Source organism: Rana temporaria, chromosome 9 (genome assembly GCF_905171775.1).
Source record: "Rana temporaria chromosome 9, aRanTem1.1, whole genome shotgun sequence".
NCBI lineage: Eukaryota > Metazoa > Chordata > Amphibia > Anura > Ranidae > Rana > Rana temporaria.
The window spans coordinates 125,311,194-125,328,378 of NC_053497.1; the positions used below are offsets into that span (position 1 = coordinate 125,311,194).

The 17,185-nt window shown below is 42.4% G+C and overlaps 1 protein-coding gene across 1 annotated transcript in view; it reads right to left on the reverse strand.

Moving 5' to 3' along the window:
- The window catches only part of AK8 (adenylate kinase 8), a 181,588-nt gene that overhangs the window by 70,234 nt on the left and 94,169 nt on the right, over positions 1-17,185 (reverse strand). Inside the window, exons 9-10 of the mRNA XM_040324427.1 lie at positions 11,230-11,361; positions 5,801-5,890 (exon numbers count right to left, since the gene is read on the reverse strand). Coding sequence (XP_040180361.1) covers positions 5,801-5,890; positions 11,230-11,361 — 222 coding nt within the window. The remainder of the gene's footprint in view (positions 1-5,800; positions 5,891-11,229; positions 11,362-17,185) is intronic.

A 17,185-nucleotide genomic window follows, 5' to 3' on the forward strand; every position in this document is an offset into this window, starting at 1 on the left:
TGCAGCTCAATTGCTTGCTATCTGGGGAGTAGATTTATATAATTTGTGGCTATTAATGAAAGTTTTTGTTTTGCCCAGAGTTTAGCTGTAATGTAATCAAGATGTTGCAATGTAGATATGGCTGTGCAAGCACAGGGACCACCAGCAAAAATATACATGCAATTAAATAATCTGGCAGTACACATCTCTGGGTCAATCTGTATATTATTTATGTATATGGGTGACTGATATCAGTTGTTGCCCCTACCCATAAAATAGAAAATCTGCACTTCTCACACTGTGCATAGAACCACCTGGGACAGATGCAGTGTTCGTGTCTGTCATTGAGAAGATTAGTATTTTATCATGAATAAAGATGTCAGTATTCACAGACTACTTGCTTTTGACAACCTCCCCCAAATCTTCCTTGCATCTCTCCCTCCAACCCGACCCTGCTCTAGTACCTCCCTGTGTAGGTGGCTCTAGCAAATTCAGCGGGTAGGGGGCGTGTATCATTTAAATCAAGCGCGTCCCCGCGCCGAACGAACTGTGCATGCGCCGTCCGTAAAATATCCCAGTGTGCATTGCTCCAAATGACGTCGCAAGGACGTCATTGGTTTCGACGTGAACGTAAATGACGTCCAGCCCCATTCACGGACGACTTACGCAAACGACGTAACTTTTTAAAATTTCAACGTGGGAACGACGGCCATACTTAACATTGTTGCGCCGCACTTATGCCACCATATAGCAGGGGCAACATTACTCCGGGAAAAGCCTTACGTAAACGTCGTAACTTTACTGCGTCGGCCGCGCGTACGTTTGGGAATTCGCGTATCTAGCTAATTTGCATACTCGACGCGGAATTCGACGGAAGCGCCACCTAGCGGGGAAAAAAAATTGCAGTTTAGATCCGACGGCGTAAGAGACTTACGCCTGTCGGATCTAATGGATATCTATGCGTAACTGATTCTAAGAATCAGTCGCATAGATACGACGGGTCAGATTAGGACTTACGACGGCGTACATGGCGCTGCGCCGTCGTAAGTCCTTTGAGAATCTGGGCCTTAGAAAAAAACATGCTGGATGGAGGAGGAGTTAACATAGGGTGGTCAATAGATCTTTTTTGTTTGCCAGTGTCCAACCCTCCTGTAGGCGACAATATAACCCAAAAGTATATGACTTCCGGTGTTTCTCAATGGTGAAAAATAAGTAAGTTTAAGGTTCATGTACACGGGTGTATGAAAATACTCCTATCTACACAGGATCTTTCTGCCAGGAGCTGGCAGAAAAAATGCAACAGAAAAAAGACTTGGTTTTTGATCGCAATTATGCACATTTACAGGTGTATGCCATTTAGAAATGTATGCATACAAACGTATTTTATTGGCTAGAATGTTTATTCTGGCCACTTCAATTAATTTACATGCATACAGGTGAGTTTATGTACATCAATTATAGTAGTAATCTCCTCTCCAAATGCATACACCGCTTCTGCACCACCCCTGCCCTTTAAAATGAAATGAATAGGCAGTGCTGCCGAAGCACCTGCAAAGCACATCGGCAGTGCCGCAACACGGAGGCCCTTTCTTCAGCCCTAAGGCCCCTTTCACACTGGGGCAGGGGCGGCGTCAGCGGTAAAGCTTCGCTATTTTTAGCAGCGCTTTACCGTCAATTTTGCGGCGCTATTCAGGCGCTAGCGAGGCGGCTTTACCAAGAAAGAGTCAAAAACATCAGCAAAGTGCCTCTGCAGAGGCGCTTTGCCGGCGGTATAGCAGCGGTGCCCCATTGATTTCAGGAGCGGTGGAGGAGTGGTATACACACGGCTCCTTCACCACTCCAAAGATGCTTTTTTTTACTGTCCTACTAGCACGCCGCTCCAGTGTGAAAGCCCTCTGGGCTTTCACACTGGAGAGACAGCAGTGGCTGTTTCAGGTCGGTTTGCAGGCGCTATTTTTAGCGTTATAGCGCCTGCAAACTGACTCAGTGTGAAAGTGGTCTAAACCTAAAACTAGCTGCACTTTAACGATAACGCCGGCACCGCTCCAGTGTGAAAGGGGTCTTAATGACCAAGTTCAAGAAATTTAATTGATAGTTTCTACTTGTGCTTCAATAAACTTTTTTTTGAATTAAAAAAAAAAGAAATTTAATTGATAGATAATAAATGTGCTATGGTATATAGGGCCAGATTCACAAAAGAGATACGACGGCGTATCTCCTGATACGCCGTCGTATCTCTGTTTCTATCTATGCGGCTGATTCATAGAATCAGTTACGCATAGATATCCATAAGATCCGACAGGTGTAATTGTTTTACACTGTCGGATCTTAGGATGCAGTACCGCGGCCGCCGCTGGGGGGAGTTCGCGACGTAAACCAGCGTCGGGTATGCAAATTAGGAGTTCCGGCGATCCACGACGGATTTTCGCGTTCGATACGTCGCCGCTAGTCTAGTTTCCCGTCGCAAAGTTAGTCGTCGTTTTTGCTGTATAAAGTATGGCCGTCGTTCCTGCGTTGAAATTTTAAAATGAACGTCGTTTGCGTAAGCCGTCCGAGAATACGGAATTACGCTACGCGCGTCGCCGTTCGAAAAAATGACGTCACTGCGCGCAAAGCACGACGGGAATTGCGAAACGGAGCATGCGCAGTAGGTCCGGCGCGGGAGCGCGCCTAATTTAAATGGCACACGCCCATTTGAATTGGCCCGCCTTGCGTCGGACGTCTTTACGATACACCGCCGCAAGTTTCCAGGTAAGTGCTTTGTGGATCGGGCACTAAAACTGGAAACTTGCGGCGGTGTATCGTAAACGGGTTACGTTACACCGGCGCTATTGTACGTGAATCTGGCACATAGACACTACTTTTAGAATAGAGATGGCCCCATGGAGGACAAACTTGCTAATAAATAGAATGACCTTTTCCTAACCCATATAGTCATCATTATACAGCACTGTCATGTTTATCCTCTCAAACAACGGCAAGGTTGTAATAAAGTGGGAGTTAACTGAAAAGGCATTTTTTCCCCTCTGTTTTCCTAGTAATATCTATAAAAAGGGAGTAGCACTGCAGGGCTCTGAAAGCTAGTGAAAAATTAAAGTCAACAGATTCAAACTGTCCTATTTCCACTTCAAAAGAGCGGAAGGAACTGAGCTCTTCCCAACTCATCTTCAAACGCCCAGTGGCCTAGAAAGTTTCCAAGTAAAAAAAAAAAAGAAAAAAAAGGAAAATTTTTTTTTTTACAGTCTCTTGTTCCCCCAAGCGCTGTACCCGTTACTGTTGCTGCTGTCTCTCCTTCTACTAATTATACCCATGTGTGTCTATTAATCAAATGGTGAATTATTTACACAAGCAAGTGCTGTTAGCTTCTGCTAATACGCCAACTGCAAAGGGTTTCTGGAGTGGAGCGTGAGGTCCCCACTGAGCCTCTGGCTCCCTGCTTCCCCGTGCTGTATCCTTATTGCTTTTTTCTTTTACTTATTGCTGGACTGCCTCATTGCTCCCGCCCCCCCCCCCCTCCACACACTTCGAGGGAGCATCCGAGGGGAGAACTTCACAGCACAATTCCGCAAGGTCAAAAGGGCTGTCTAGGTTGGTGAAAGGGCGCGTACTGGCCATTCAGAGGCTGGATTAGAGCTGAACGTTGGGGATCGTCATTTTAGAAGATTGGATAGGGCTAAAGACAATTCCAAAAGATGAATATGGATGCAAAACAAATACAGTTCTCTGCAAAAATGTAACTGCGCAGAGAAAAGTGAAACAAAGGTGATTATCTCATTCGGAAAGTATGAGCAGCAAAAATATCTCCGTATGTAGATAAGCAGGCACATTTGTGGTAATTCAATAATAAAGGGCAAAATGCAATGTCTGCATGAAAACTTTAGTAACTCAATGGAAGTGAATTTTAGCTCTTTATGTAGAAGAGATGTGATCTGTGTTCGGTTGCTATGGGTTACTATACTTACCAATGCCTGGCAGAACAAGACCGACAGTGACATACTTAATATAAACATGATGAAAAGAGCAACGCTAATGAATTTTAGTGCACACAGATACAATTTAATCTCAATTTTGTTGTATAAATAAAAGATGAGATTGTGTTAAGTGAAGAGATATCAAATCCATCAAGCCTCAAAACTGCATATGACTTACATACATATTGTATAGTGAAATCTTTTACATACACATGTGTGCCTTATGTGTGTGTTTGTATGTGTGAGCAAAGAGTGTTTTTTTTTTTTTTATTTCACAATTATATATTAAAAAAAAAACGTCATTGTTATCACAAGGGAACTAACAAGCCCTGTTTGTAATAGCATTGGGCAGGTAACAGGTTCTTTTTATGGAGACATTAGGGGTCTATCGGACACTCTGTGCAGAAGGAATCAGAGCAGTGGCGGCCTGTCCATTAGGGGCACAGGGGCGCCGTCCCCCTAATCAATTCACCCAACCCCTAATCTACATGCAGGGTGCTGGACCCATGGATTCCAATGTTTTTTTTTTTTTTTTTTAAGCACATAATTGGAGCCTGAGGTTCCAATTGACTTTGAAAAAGGGTGGGCTCAGGGCACTGCACCCTAAGCCCACCCAATTGTGTGACAATAGCGTATTAATATTCGCTATTGTCTTCCTGATTCTCCTCCTGGGCCAATCAGGAAGCAGGTCCTGAGACCCGATTGGCCAGGGAGTCTTAGGACCCACTTCCTGTTCAGATGTGAGGAGAAGCAACGACCCTGGAGCTTGGAAGAGTCAGGGACAAGCTCAGCCAGCGGTCCTCTCCAGCTGGGACTTGGCACCCGCAGCCACATCCAGCACTACCCGCTGCCTCGGACAGTGAAGGGAGGAGGAGGGGAGATCAGAGTGTCATCCTGGGACACGTCATCTGCCTCCTAAAGGTAAGGAGGCATCTGATCGCCACATCCCCGTCTTCCGCTCGGAGGGGGTGTTACTGGGTTGCCGCTCCCCCAAAGTATTGACTGAAACAGAGAATGGCATCCTAACAGTGTAAGTTGTGGTCCTAGGAGAAGCACAACAACCTCTGAGAAGTAGTGTGACACAGCGAGGTGGGGTGCTCTGAAGCCGTGAGAACAGTAAAAGTGATGAGACGATTCTAAAATCTACCCAGATCACTTTTACAAAGCAGAAGCAGTAACTGGCAGCAGTGAGCTTGTTTCAACCTCTTCAGTTTTTGGACGCACTACATACAGTACGTCTAAAATGCTGAACTAGGTAAAAATACATCATGGAGCATGGGGATCCCTTAGAGATGGCACGGCCGATGTGCAATTTCTGTTGCTTTGCCCCTATGCAGGGCAAAACAATAGGTACACTTCTAGAGTGGTCTCAGAAGCAGTTTATGCTTACATTTGTTTTGTGCTCGCATTATTCTGTTTGATGAAAACATGGAAAAATACTTGGTATTTTCAGGTATGGAGAAGCATGTGACTCATTCCCTAATGTCATATGTGACACCACTGGTGCCTGGTTGCTCAGGAGCCCAGCACTGTCACATAGGCATTCTAATTTTTGACTTGGTATTTATGGGGCTAAATATCTCTAGCTTTTCATAGTGCTCCCACACTGCATTTCAGACTAAGTGAAAATTAGCTATCCCACCCATTGAATTTCACCAATGCTGAATATCTAACGAACATTAAAAAAATCATAAACTGCACATATAAAATGCTTTACTGGAAACCTAACTCTCATGAACCTTCATATCGGTGACAAAGACAGTATTTGAAGCATCCTTGGATATCCAGTTCAATGAACTTACACCCAATACATCTAAGGAAACATGGTAACTGAAAGTTCTGCTACAAACCTTGCTGTTCATTCTCGATATACGGCTCAATCGACTGTCCAAGCTTTGTCTGGTCAGCAACATTTTCCAATAGCAACTGGCCACAAGAAACTGGTGGAATAAACACAGAGAAATACAATTTTATTAGCATTAGTAAAATATATAAAGGGTGTTTTATTTCTACAACAGCTGTATAATGTGTATTCCGCCTCTCAACCACCTGCCTGTGCCACTAAACTCAGAGAAAGCTGCCGAGAAATCTTCTGCTGATGTCCACGCTGAAACTCATGCCGCGTACACACGGTCGTTTTTCGGCATGAAAAAAAACGACGTTTTTAAAAACGTCATTTAAAATGATTGTGTGTGGGCTTCACATCGTTTTTCGGCTTCTGAAAAACAACATAACAAAAATTCGAACATGCTGCATTTTTTAACGTCGTTTTTTAAAATGTCGTTTTTCGGGTTGTAAAAAATGACCGTGTGTGGGCTAAAACGACGTTTTAAACCTCTGCATGCTCAGAAGCGAGTTATGAGACGGGAGCACTCGTTCTGGTAAAACTACAATTCATAATGGAGTAAGCACATTCATCACGCTGTAACAGACAAAGAAGCGCGAATCGTCTTTTACTAACAAGGAATCAGCTAAAAGCAGCCCAAAGGCGAATAGAACTTCCCCTTCAGAGTGCCGTCGTACGTGTTGTACGTCACCGCGCTTTGTTCATCATTTTTTAAAAACGATAGTGTGTGGGCAACATCGTTTTTAATGATGAAGTTGGAAAAACGTTGTTTTTTGGACATGCTGAAAAACGTTGTTTTTTTTCATGCCGAAAAACGACCGTGTGTACGCGGCATGACACTTTCAGGAGTGTCAATCTTCTGGGTCTCACATAGCTATCACTGTTTCCTCCTGATGACCTTCAGCCATTACAAGATACAGTAGTGATGTGAAGTTCAGCATGAAGAACAAGTAAGAGCTGCGGGGGAGCCAGTAGATTGACACTCCCAGAAGAGTCAGTTTTACTTCAGGCTTCAGCAGAAGATTTCCCAGTACTAGAGTGAAGTTCGGTGAAGCAGGCAGTAGTTCCAGACTTTTTTACAGGTATCCCTTCATTTAAAATCGACTATTGACTATAGTAATTGGATCGCTTTAACAACTTCTGACTTCAATGAATTAGCTGACCCTTATGCCGCGTACACACGACCGTTTTTCGCGATGTAAAAAATTACATTTTTTTTTTATTTCATTAAAAACGATCGTATGTGGGCTCCAGAGCATTTTTCACGACTTAAAAAATGGCCATTTAAAATTTAGTACATGCTCTAAATTTTTGCTTCGTTTTTAACGTTGTAAAAATGGTTGTTTGTGGACTTTGACGACGAGAAAAAAACGTGCATGCTCAAAAGCAAGTAATGAGATAGGAGCGCTCGTTCTGGTAAAACTACCGTTCGTAATGGAGATAGCACATTCATCACGCTGTAACAGACTGAAAAGCGCGAATCGTCTCTCACCAAAGTTTTACTAACACGAAATCAGCAAAAGCAGCCCCATGGGTGGCGCCATCCGAATGGTACTTCCCCTTTATAGTGCCGTCGTACGTGTTGTACGTCACCTCGCTTTGCTAGAGCATTTTTTTTCACGATCGTGTGTAGGCAAGGCCGGCTTAACAATATTCGGGTTGAAAAAAAAAATTTTTTTTTGAGTTTCAGACAAGATTTGTGCAAGACAAGTTTCCGTTTTCCTGCTGAAAAAAAAACACACGGTTTTCCTGTCGGAAAAACTGATCGTGTGTACAGGGCATAAGGTTTGTGATGAGGCAGTCCAAAAGGAACCAAAAAGCCCATCTCTAAAGTGCTGTGGGATAAAGTATTGCATTCTTGTAACATTCCCGGGCCTCACAGTTTCTTCTGTCAAAAGGGCCGGTTCACACCTGAATTGTACAGCAACACAGTCCTCGTTCCTGTACAATTCCTGCTCATTACCACATGGTGCAATTTTTTAGCCCATTCATGCAGATCACACCTGACTGCACAAAATATAGTGCATGCTGTACTTTTAAAAAACCGCACTACGTCAAATTACATGGTACTGAGGTACCATGTGATTTGGTAGCTGCAAACTGCTTGTTTGCAATCTGCATTTGGGGAGTCATTAAGAATATATTGGCATGCTGCATAGGCTGGCACATATCCTGTTGATATCTTTATTTTATGTTTTGTCCTATGATACGAATGCCAGACATTGCAGGCTCCCGTTTTGAGCATTTATCTGTATACATTGTTGTGGAAATTTGAAGTTGTATTTAGTATGTATTGTCATAATGGCACCCAGTTTTAGTACTTCCGCAATCCGCTCTAAACAGAGCTGACTGGGGCAGTCTTAGACTGGTTGAATCTCCTCTTGTAGTAGAAAATGTCTTGAGGTTGAAGTGCGATGTTTGCGGCGTGGGCGTATGTCTGCCAGCGAGGGGCCCTCTGTGCATTTAGCACCAACGATTGTTGAGGGGGGATGCGCTCACTCCGCAAGCACACTAGTGGTTATGGACAGATGTGCGCTCTTATCTGGGTCATATACACATATTCGCCAGCACACCAAGGATCAAAAATGTCCAAAAATGTAATGCATATTAGCGATCTAGAAAAGCAACGTTTCGAGGTCGCGCAGGACCTCTTCGTCAGGCAAAAGATACAAACACAATACAGCACACAAATCTATATAGCAAACTGTCACCAATAAAATCATGTGAAAAATAAAACCCACCCATCCCAATCACCTCCTCCCCCTCCCCTCCCCAATCAGGAACCTTTGTCAATTATGTTATGCAAGTGCCTGCTAGCAACCAGCTGATTGCAATTTAACCAAAGCAAAGAGTTACATGGGGTGCCTACCCCCCGCTGTACTCGCGATCGCAGTAATGATCACACAACTGCTGTATTACACATTACCAGCAAGATAAACATAAAAAAAGAAAGCATAAATCTGTAGAAGGAACCAACAGTGTACCCCCCTGCTCGTTGTGTCAGCGATCGTCGTCACGATCGCACAGCTGATACCTGGTATGCTTCAATGGGATTGTCGTCAGCCAATGATATCCCGCGACTCGTCCCGCGCATGGTTCCTTCTACAGATTTATGCTTTCTTTTTTTATGTTTATCTAGCTGGTAATGTGTAATACAGCAGTTGTGTGATCATTACTGCGATCGCGAGTACAGCGGGGGGTAGGCACCCCATGTAACTCTTTGCTTTGGTTAAATTACAATCAGCTGGTTGCTAGCAGGCACTTGCATAACATAATTGACGAAGGTTCCTGATTGGGGAGGGGAGGGGGAGGAGGTGATTGGGATGGGTGGGTTTTATTTTTCACATGATTTTATTGGTGACAGTTTGCTATATAGATTTGTGTGCTGTATTGTGTTTGTATCTTTTGCCTGACGAAGAGGTCCTGCGCGACCTCGAAACGTTGCTTTTCTAGATCGCTAATATGCATTAAATATTTGGACGTTTTTGATCCTTGGTGTGCTGGCAAATATGTGTATATGATTTGCTTTCCGGTTCCCAGCCGGTGATCGTTTCAGCACCCTTTTATTCATTGGCCATTTTTCCTGGAAGGTGTGCAGTTGGAATATTTTTGAAACTTATCTGGGTCATGTCTGATCAGCATGGTTTGGGGTTTGTAGCGTACGCCTGTAGATAGCCTCCTTTCCACCTACAATAAGGGTATAATCTGGATATGCATTATTCTATGGAATGGCGCAGATTAAGGATTCTATCAGCGATTAATATGAGAGCTTGTGATCGTTTCTGGAGTCAGGAAAGGCGTACATGCATTCCCTGCCCAGACACGCCCATAAGACTTTAGCCAGCATTGTATGTATTCTATTCATTATATTGTATTCATTGTACTATATTCTATTCATGTAATCTATAGGACTTCCTGTCAGAAGGAATGTCCTTATATGGTGTTGGCTGTGTCAAGGGGACATCCTGTGATGACCACTCCCATGGGGGAGGTGATTAACTGGTGGAGTGATCACTTCCTGTTTGTGAGAATAAATGAGCCATGCTAAGCCATGAGTCTGGTAATGATGGCGATGATGGGGACTTGATAACAAGCAAGAATGGCAGGGAATATATGGTGAGTGAACTTATTTAGTTTAAAGATGGCTTATTTCACTAAGACGAAATGTGTTACTATTAGAGACAAGATATCTGTCTGTATGCTCTGCAAACAGCCAGAAATTCTACGACAACATCTATTGTTATGCTTGTTGTTGTACTGTACCTACCCTGATTGTCCTTTTTCTCTAAATCAATAAAGAAATATATTTGAAAAAAAAAAATTATATATTGGCACCCGGAGATTGCAAAGGCAGTGTGCCTTGCAGCATGGTGTGGGAAATGTGCATGGAAAGTGCTTTTCCTGCAGCGTGTTCTGGTGTGAACTGGCCCTAAGAAGACAATGCTGCATTGCACAATACTTTAAACGTGGGCTTTTTAGTTTGTGCCATCTATCCAGCAAAGTAATTTCTTGCATTGGGTGCTCAGAAGCCTGGAACAGCTGTATGCAAGTTGGTATTATTGGCTCTGTAAAATAATGGCTTAAAGGGGTTGTAAAGGTAAAAGTTTTTTTACCTTAATGTATCCTATGCATTAAGGTAAAAAAACATCTGACAGCACCGCCCCCCCCCCCCCCCCCCCGAGCCCTCGTTTTACTTACCTCACCGTTTGAAAGTCCCGGGCGCGTGCTTGTCATCTTGTTCGGGTCCCAGCCTGGCCGTTGATTGGCTAGGCTGGGCGGATTGATAGCAGCGCAGCCATTGGCTGGCGCTGCTGTCAATCACAGCGGATGACGCGGCGCGCCGGGGCCGAGTGATACAGTCTGTGGCTATGGCCGCTGATGTATCACGGAAGCGCGCTCGCAAAAGCTTTCCACCATGCGAGGGAGCTCGCATGAGCGTGGAAAGCTTTTGCGAGGAGGAGCCGAGACAGCCGCCGAGGGACCCCAGAAGACACGGATTCGGGTCACTCTGTGCAAAACGAACTGCACGGCGGAGGTAAGTATAACATGTTTGTTATTTTAAAAATAAAAAAATTCTGCCTTTAGTGTCCCTTTAATCTGTGTTTTACGCTAGCAGTTCTGGATGTACGGATGGTGAAAAGGACAGAAAGGAATGAAGTGCATGACTTCGCCCACTTACCCATAAGCAGAGACTTCTTGTTTTGGGTTTTTTAGCTGCATGTGAAGATATGTAAATACCTTCTGTTATAAGAAGGCAATGTTGTATCTTGTAGATCACTAGACCCTGCATGCCGATGAACTGTTTATTCAAACATATAGAAAGTCTCCCCAGCACTCTAATTGGTTACTGTGGGTTACTGCACTTGGAATATAAGTATGATTGTAAACCCATTTACTGTTGCCTCATTAAATAAAGCGGGATCTGTCACTTACTGTTCACAATATTGTATTTCTGGGCCAGGAATGCAGCCTGTAGGCTCCTTCCACTTCCTGGCCGCCCGCAGAGAAGAACGCGTGGCGTATGAGGGGCCAGAGAGCGCGGCTTGGTTAGAACAAAGGTCAGAACTGAAAAAAAGGAGACAAAGATAGGAAAATAAAATGTTAATTATATGACAGAAAAAACAAAGGTCAAAAAGCAACTTGGCCAACAAGTAATATCACTTAGTGAACTGCTATCTAATTAAATTTAGGAACAATGTCCATTGCATCCAGTGTTTACTAAACTCCCACAAATGCTTCTTAAACTGCAGCCTCCTGTTTTTTGATTCTGTGCAACTTCCCTTTCTCCAAGAAAAAGCAAGAAGTCTACAATGGTTGTGTCAGAAATACGCAACCTGCACATTTGCAAGTCTCTCCAAACATACTGTAGCATCACAACCTGAAGCAGTGGGGTGTGCAAAATGTATTTCTGGATGAAAAACAGTTTCCAATAAAAAGGATATGTCCCCATATGCACACAGAGGCATAAAGTGGTTCTAAAGTCTAACTTTTTTTTTACCTTGAAGTGGATGTAAACCCTCAAATATATCCAGTGTGGTTTTACATGTATATCTGCTGTCTTCATCTCAATATACTGTTTAGAAAGTGCACATCCTGTTAGGAGATTCCTGGTTTGCAGTGCAGTGAAGCCTGGGCTAATATAGTTTAAATTATGCCGCGTACACACGATCATTTTTCGGCATGAAAAAAAACTTCATCATTAAAACGACGTTGCCCACACACCATTGTTTTTTAAAAATGCTCTAGCAAAGCGCAGTGACGTACAACGGCACTATAAAGGGGAAGTTACATGCAGATGACGCCACCCTTTGGGCTGCTTTAGCTGATTCCGTGTTAGTAAAAGACGATTTGCGCTTTTCTGTCTGTTACAGCGTGATGAATGTGCTTACTCCATTATGAACAGTAGTTTTACCAGAACGAGCGCTCCCGCCTCATAACTTGCTTCTGAGCATGCGCGGGTTTTTAACGTCGTTTTAGCCCACACACGATCATTTTTTACAACCCGAAAAACGACATTGTTTAAAACGTTGTTAAAAAATGCAGCATGCTCGGAAAAAAAATTGTCGTTTTTCAGAAGCCGAAAAATGATGTGAAGCCCACACACGATCATTTTAAATTACATTTTTTTTCATGCCGAAAAGTGATCGTGTGTACGCGGCATTAGGGTTGCACCGATATCACTTTTTTAAGATCGAGTACAAGTACTGATACTTTTTTCAAGTACTCACCAATCCTGATTATCGATACATTTTTATAATGTCATGTGACAGTGGCACTAATATGCAGAACTGATGGGCACTAATGAGGCCTGGACTGTCAGTAGTTTTGAATTTTTATTATTTTTTTTTTTTACAATTTTATTTTTTACAATTCATTTATTTTTAATATTTTTTTTATATATATATATATATATATATATATATATATATATATTTTTTTTTTTTATTTGTTTTGTTTTTACAATGCTTCCTTATTTTTTTTTGGGGGGGGGGGAGTGGGTGGTGTCAGTGTTGTTTTTTTTGTTTTTGTTTTTACAATTTAACTTTTAAATATTTATTACAATTCTTTCTTTTTTTTATTTATTATTATATATATTTTTATCAGCCCTGTTGGGGGGGGGGGGCTTTGGTGAGATATCAGACCCCCGACATCTCCCCTTTGAGACATGAATAGGGACTGAGGACTCAGATTCCCTAGTTCCTTTCTCTGCAGCCTCAGCTGCACTGAAGATGAATGGATAGGAGACATAGGCTCTTGTTCATTCATAAACTAAAGCATTGTAAACACAGTTTATGATGCTTCGTTCTGAATGGACAGAGTCAGTGATTACTGACTCTGTGCATTCGGAAAAGAAAGGAGCCGGTAAATGTCATACAGTATTTACTGGCTCCTTCCTCCACTCTCCATCCTGACAGATCCAGGACAATTTGGGGACCGGAGGAGGACACGGAGGACCTGGGGATCACAGAGGAGGACCTGGAGGAGGACACGGAGGGAGACCAGAGGAGGACACGGAGGACCCAGGGAGCCGGAGAAGGATACAGGGGACAGTTGGGGATGATCGGTGCGGCGGTGGGGGCAGTTTGCAGCAATCATCTCTGAGGCTGCCCAGGTATCGTATTAGGCATCAGAGCATTAGGCATCAGAGCATTTGCATGAGTACAAATACTCATTCTGGGATCATACATAGCAGACAGCGTACACAAAATAAAAAGCTGCGAGGAGCAAGAGGAAGAATGTTCTTTTGCCACATCACTCGATTTCCTAGCTGTTTTTTTTTTTATTTTGGGACTTTACTTCCCCTTTAAATTACAAATTTGAGAAACAACAGTAAGGCAAGGGTAGCATGACCTGTAATAAACCTTATAGGAAAAATTGTGTGGATCGCTGTCTGAATCTTAAAGCAATATGGTTTCTAGATATGGGATTATGTTAAAAAATGGTTTAAAGCAGAGTTCCACCCAAAAATGGAAGTGGGTAAAGGCTTCGTTTGCCCGCATCGCTGGACCGTGGGACAGGTGAGTGTCCGATTATTAAAAGTCAGCAGCTATACTTTTTGTAGCTGCTGACTTTTATATAAGTGTAATTCCGCTTTAAGACAGATTTTCTCAACCTTTTTACTGTATTACAGAGGTACCCTTGAAATAATTTTCTTCATAAATCATTAGATCTCCAGCTCACAACATACACTGAGCAAAATTATAAACGCAACGCTTTTGTGTTTGCCCCTATTTATCAACTCAAAGATCTATGACTTTTTCTATGTACACAAAAGGCCTATTTCTCTCAAATATCGGTCACAGATCTGTCTAAATCTGTGTTAGTGAGCACTTCTCCTTTGCCGGGATAATCCATCCACCTCACAGGTGTGGCATATCCAAAGTGTTGCGTTTATAATTTTGCACAGTGTATTTTCATGCTCAGTTAGTTCCAAATATAATAATCCATAAAAGCATAAAGAATGTAGTTACATAGTTAGTCTGGTTGAAAAAAAAAAAGAGTCCATCCAGTTCAATCAATAACAAAAAAAATATATAATCCTATATGCTGTATACAATCATTTACCCACAGTTGATCCAGAGAAAGGCCAAAAACCCCAGCAAAGCATCAACAAATTTGCTTCAGCGGGGGAAAAAAAATCCTTTCTTATCCCTCGAGAGGCAATTGGATATTCTCTGGATCAACTTTAGCAGTGTATTGTATTGTAGTGTAGTGTAGTGTATCTAGCATATCTGACACCAAGAGCAGATCGTTTTTTTTTTAAACTCCCCTGCTCTATAGGAAAATGTTTCAGTAACAATCAGAAAATGGAACAAATAATAATAATTGTCGAAAAAGAAACAACAGTGAAAATTGTAGTACCCTTTACACTGGCAGTCAATGGAAAAGTGATTTATTTTATTGTACATACAGTAAGTATCCCAAATACAGCCAAAGAGTACCAATGGTAGGTATCAGCCCCAAATGTTGTATTAAAGCAGGGGTTCACCCTAAAAACAATTTTCTAACATTACATTGACATGACTCTCGACAATGATAGTATGCCGTTTTTTTTTTTTTTTTTTTTTCTTTACATACCTCGTACAGCTATTTTCTTCCCTGGCTTCCGGGTAGTGAAGCCCGCGGGGGAGTGGGCGTTCCTATCCAGCAGGTGATTGACGTGATGACAAAAACGACCTACCCCCGTCGCATAAGGAGCGTCGAGAGTTGCCGAAAGAAGCCGAACGGCGAGTCGGCGCTATATGGCGCCTGCGCACCGCCGTCCGGCTTCTTTCGGCAACTTGTGACGCGCTGTATGCGCCGGTGGGAAGCATGTCAATCAATTAGCATGTGAATAGGAACGCCCAGTCCCGCAGGATTATATACCCGGAAGCCGCGGTGAAAATATAGATAAAACGGCATGTACGGCAAGAAAATAAAAAAGGTCAGCATAATGTCATTCTCACAACTCGGCTCAATGTAATGTTAGAATTTTTTTTTAGGGTGAACCCCCCGCTTTAAGCACAATCCACAAGGCAATTAGGAAATGGTGAGGAGCACCATTTTTATATATAATATTGAAAAAAAAAATTTTTGTGTGTTTTCACAATAACTCCACCTGTGGCCTACAACTAATACTTTTTTGGTTATATGTTTTTTGACATATCTGCTTACAAAGGTATGGCTAGTATAGAGATACATATATACATTCTTATTAAATTTTTCTCAAAAAATATTTTTTCAATATTTTATATACTGTTTATTAATTGTTTAACAGGTAAATCTTGGCTGGAATCCCTTGTGCCTGGGACACATGGGCTGGTATCCTCTGCCTTTTCCTGTGCCCTCTTTACCCTTCTATTCTGGGTGACTTCAGTCATCATTTAACTTGTTGTATTTCTTGAATTCTGTAAGTTTGTTTACAATCTGATTACCTGTTTACAGTTGTATTTGCACTATATTCATTATATGTGTTTACTTTAGAAAATCCTTTCACGTGCTACCCAAGGGCAATCCCCTGGGGAAGATCACTCTGGTCGAAACGTGTCGGGCCGCGTGGAAAAAGCACCACTCATTTTACATGTTTTGGGTGTACTGTCTTGTTCTCTTATTTGTCTATATATTTTCATGTGATGCACCTTTTAATGTTTAGACATTTCTCTGACTCACATGTAGAGAGGATATTCAAGCTGTTTCAATTAATATTTGTTTTGTATGCCAGTTTTGTGTTTATACTTACTTCTTTGGTATCATAAAACCCCAGTGCTCCTCACCATTCCCCATTTCCCTTGTGGATTGTGCTTAATGCTTTCTTATATTGGTAGTCGGTGTAGTGGTCTCATACACTGGTGGCCAATAGGAGAAGGACCCCATTATAAAAAGTCAGTGGGAGCAGGACACTCTTACATTGTTCACCAGTGGGACAACTGCCCCCCTTACATACAGCTTAAAAGATAATTGATAGGGTGTTTTCAATGCTCCGAAAGGTGACGGGGATCCCCATTAAAAAAACAACCACACTTAATAATTTGCCACACCTCTTGAAACGCCTGGTCTATTTTATCTTACTGGCGGCGAAAGTCGCTATAGCAGGACCATGGAAGACACCCACAGTATCTTTTGGATGACTCAAACATAAAATATCATGGATCATGATTCATGAAAAAATTGCTAGTAATGTTAATGACCGAAGCAATTTGTTTTAACAAACCTGGGAGCCTTGGGCCTCATATATACACGTATCCCTATCTTAGACTTTTGGTGCTATAAGGCCTCTGGGCTCTTCCCCTTCCAGTTTACTTTCTCCTCTGACCTCTCTCTCTCTCTCCGCATCTCGGGGATTATTTTCCTCTACCATCATCTCCCTTCTATTTCCTTTCTCTTCTTCATTCTATCTTTCTTCCCTCTCAGGTTGAATAATTACCTTTTTTCAAGGTTGATTATGGCATTTTATTTTCGTAATTATGCTGGTGACTACCTGATTTGTATATACCCTAAGGCCTAGTACACACGATAGGTTAACCAGAGAACAACGGTCTGATGGACCGTTTTCATCGGTCCAAACCGATCGTGTGTAGGCCCCATAGGTTATTTAACCATAGGTTAAAAAAAAGCCAACTTGCTTTAAAATTAACCTATGGATTTCTAACCGATGGGAAAAAAACAATTGTTAGTAGGCACGACCATCGGTTAAAAATCCACGCATGCTCAGAATCAAGTCGACGCATTCTTGGAAGCATTGAACTTTGTTTTTTTCAGCACGTCGTCGTGTTTTACGTCACCGCGTTCTGACGCGATCGTTTTTTAAACTGATGGTGTGTAGGCACGACGGACCATCAGTCAGCTTCATCGGTTAACCTATGACAACGGTCCTTCAGACCGTTGTCCTCTGGTTAACCTATCGTGTGTA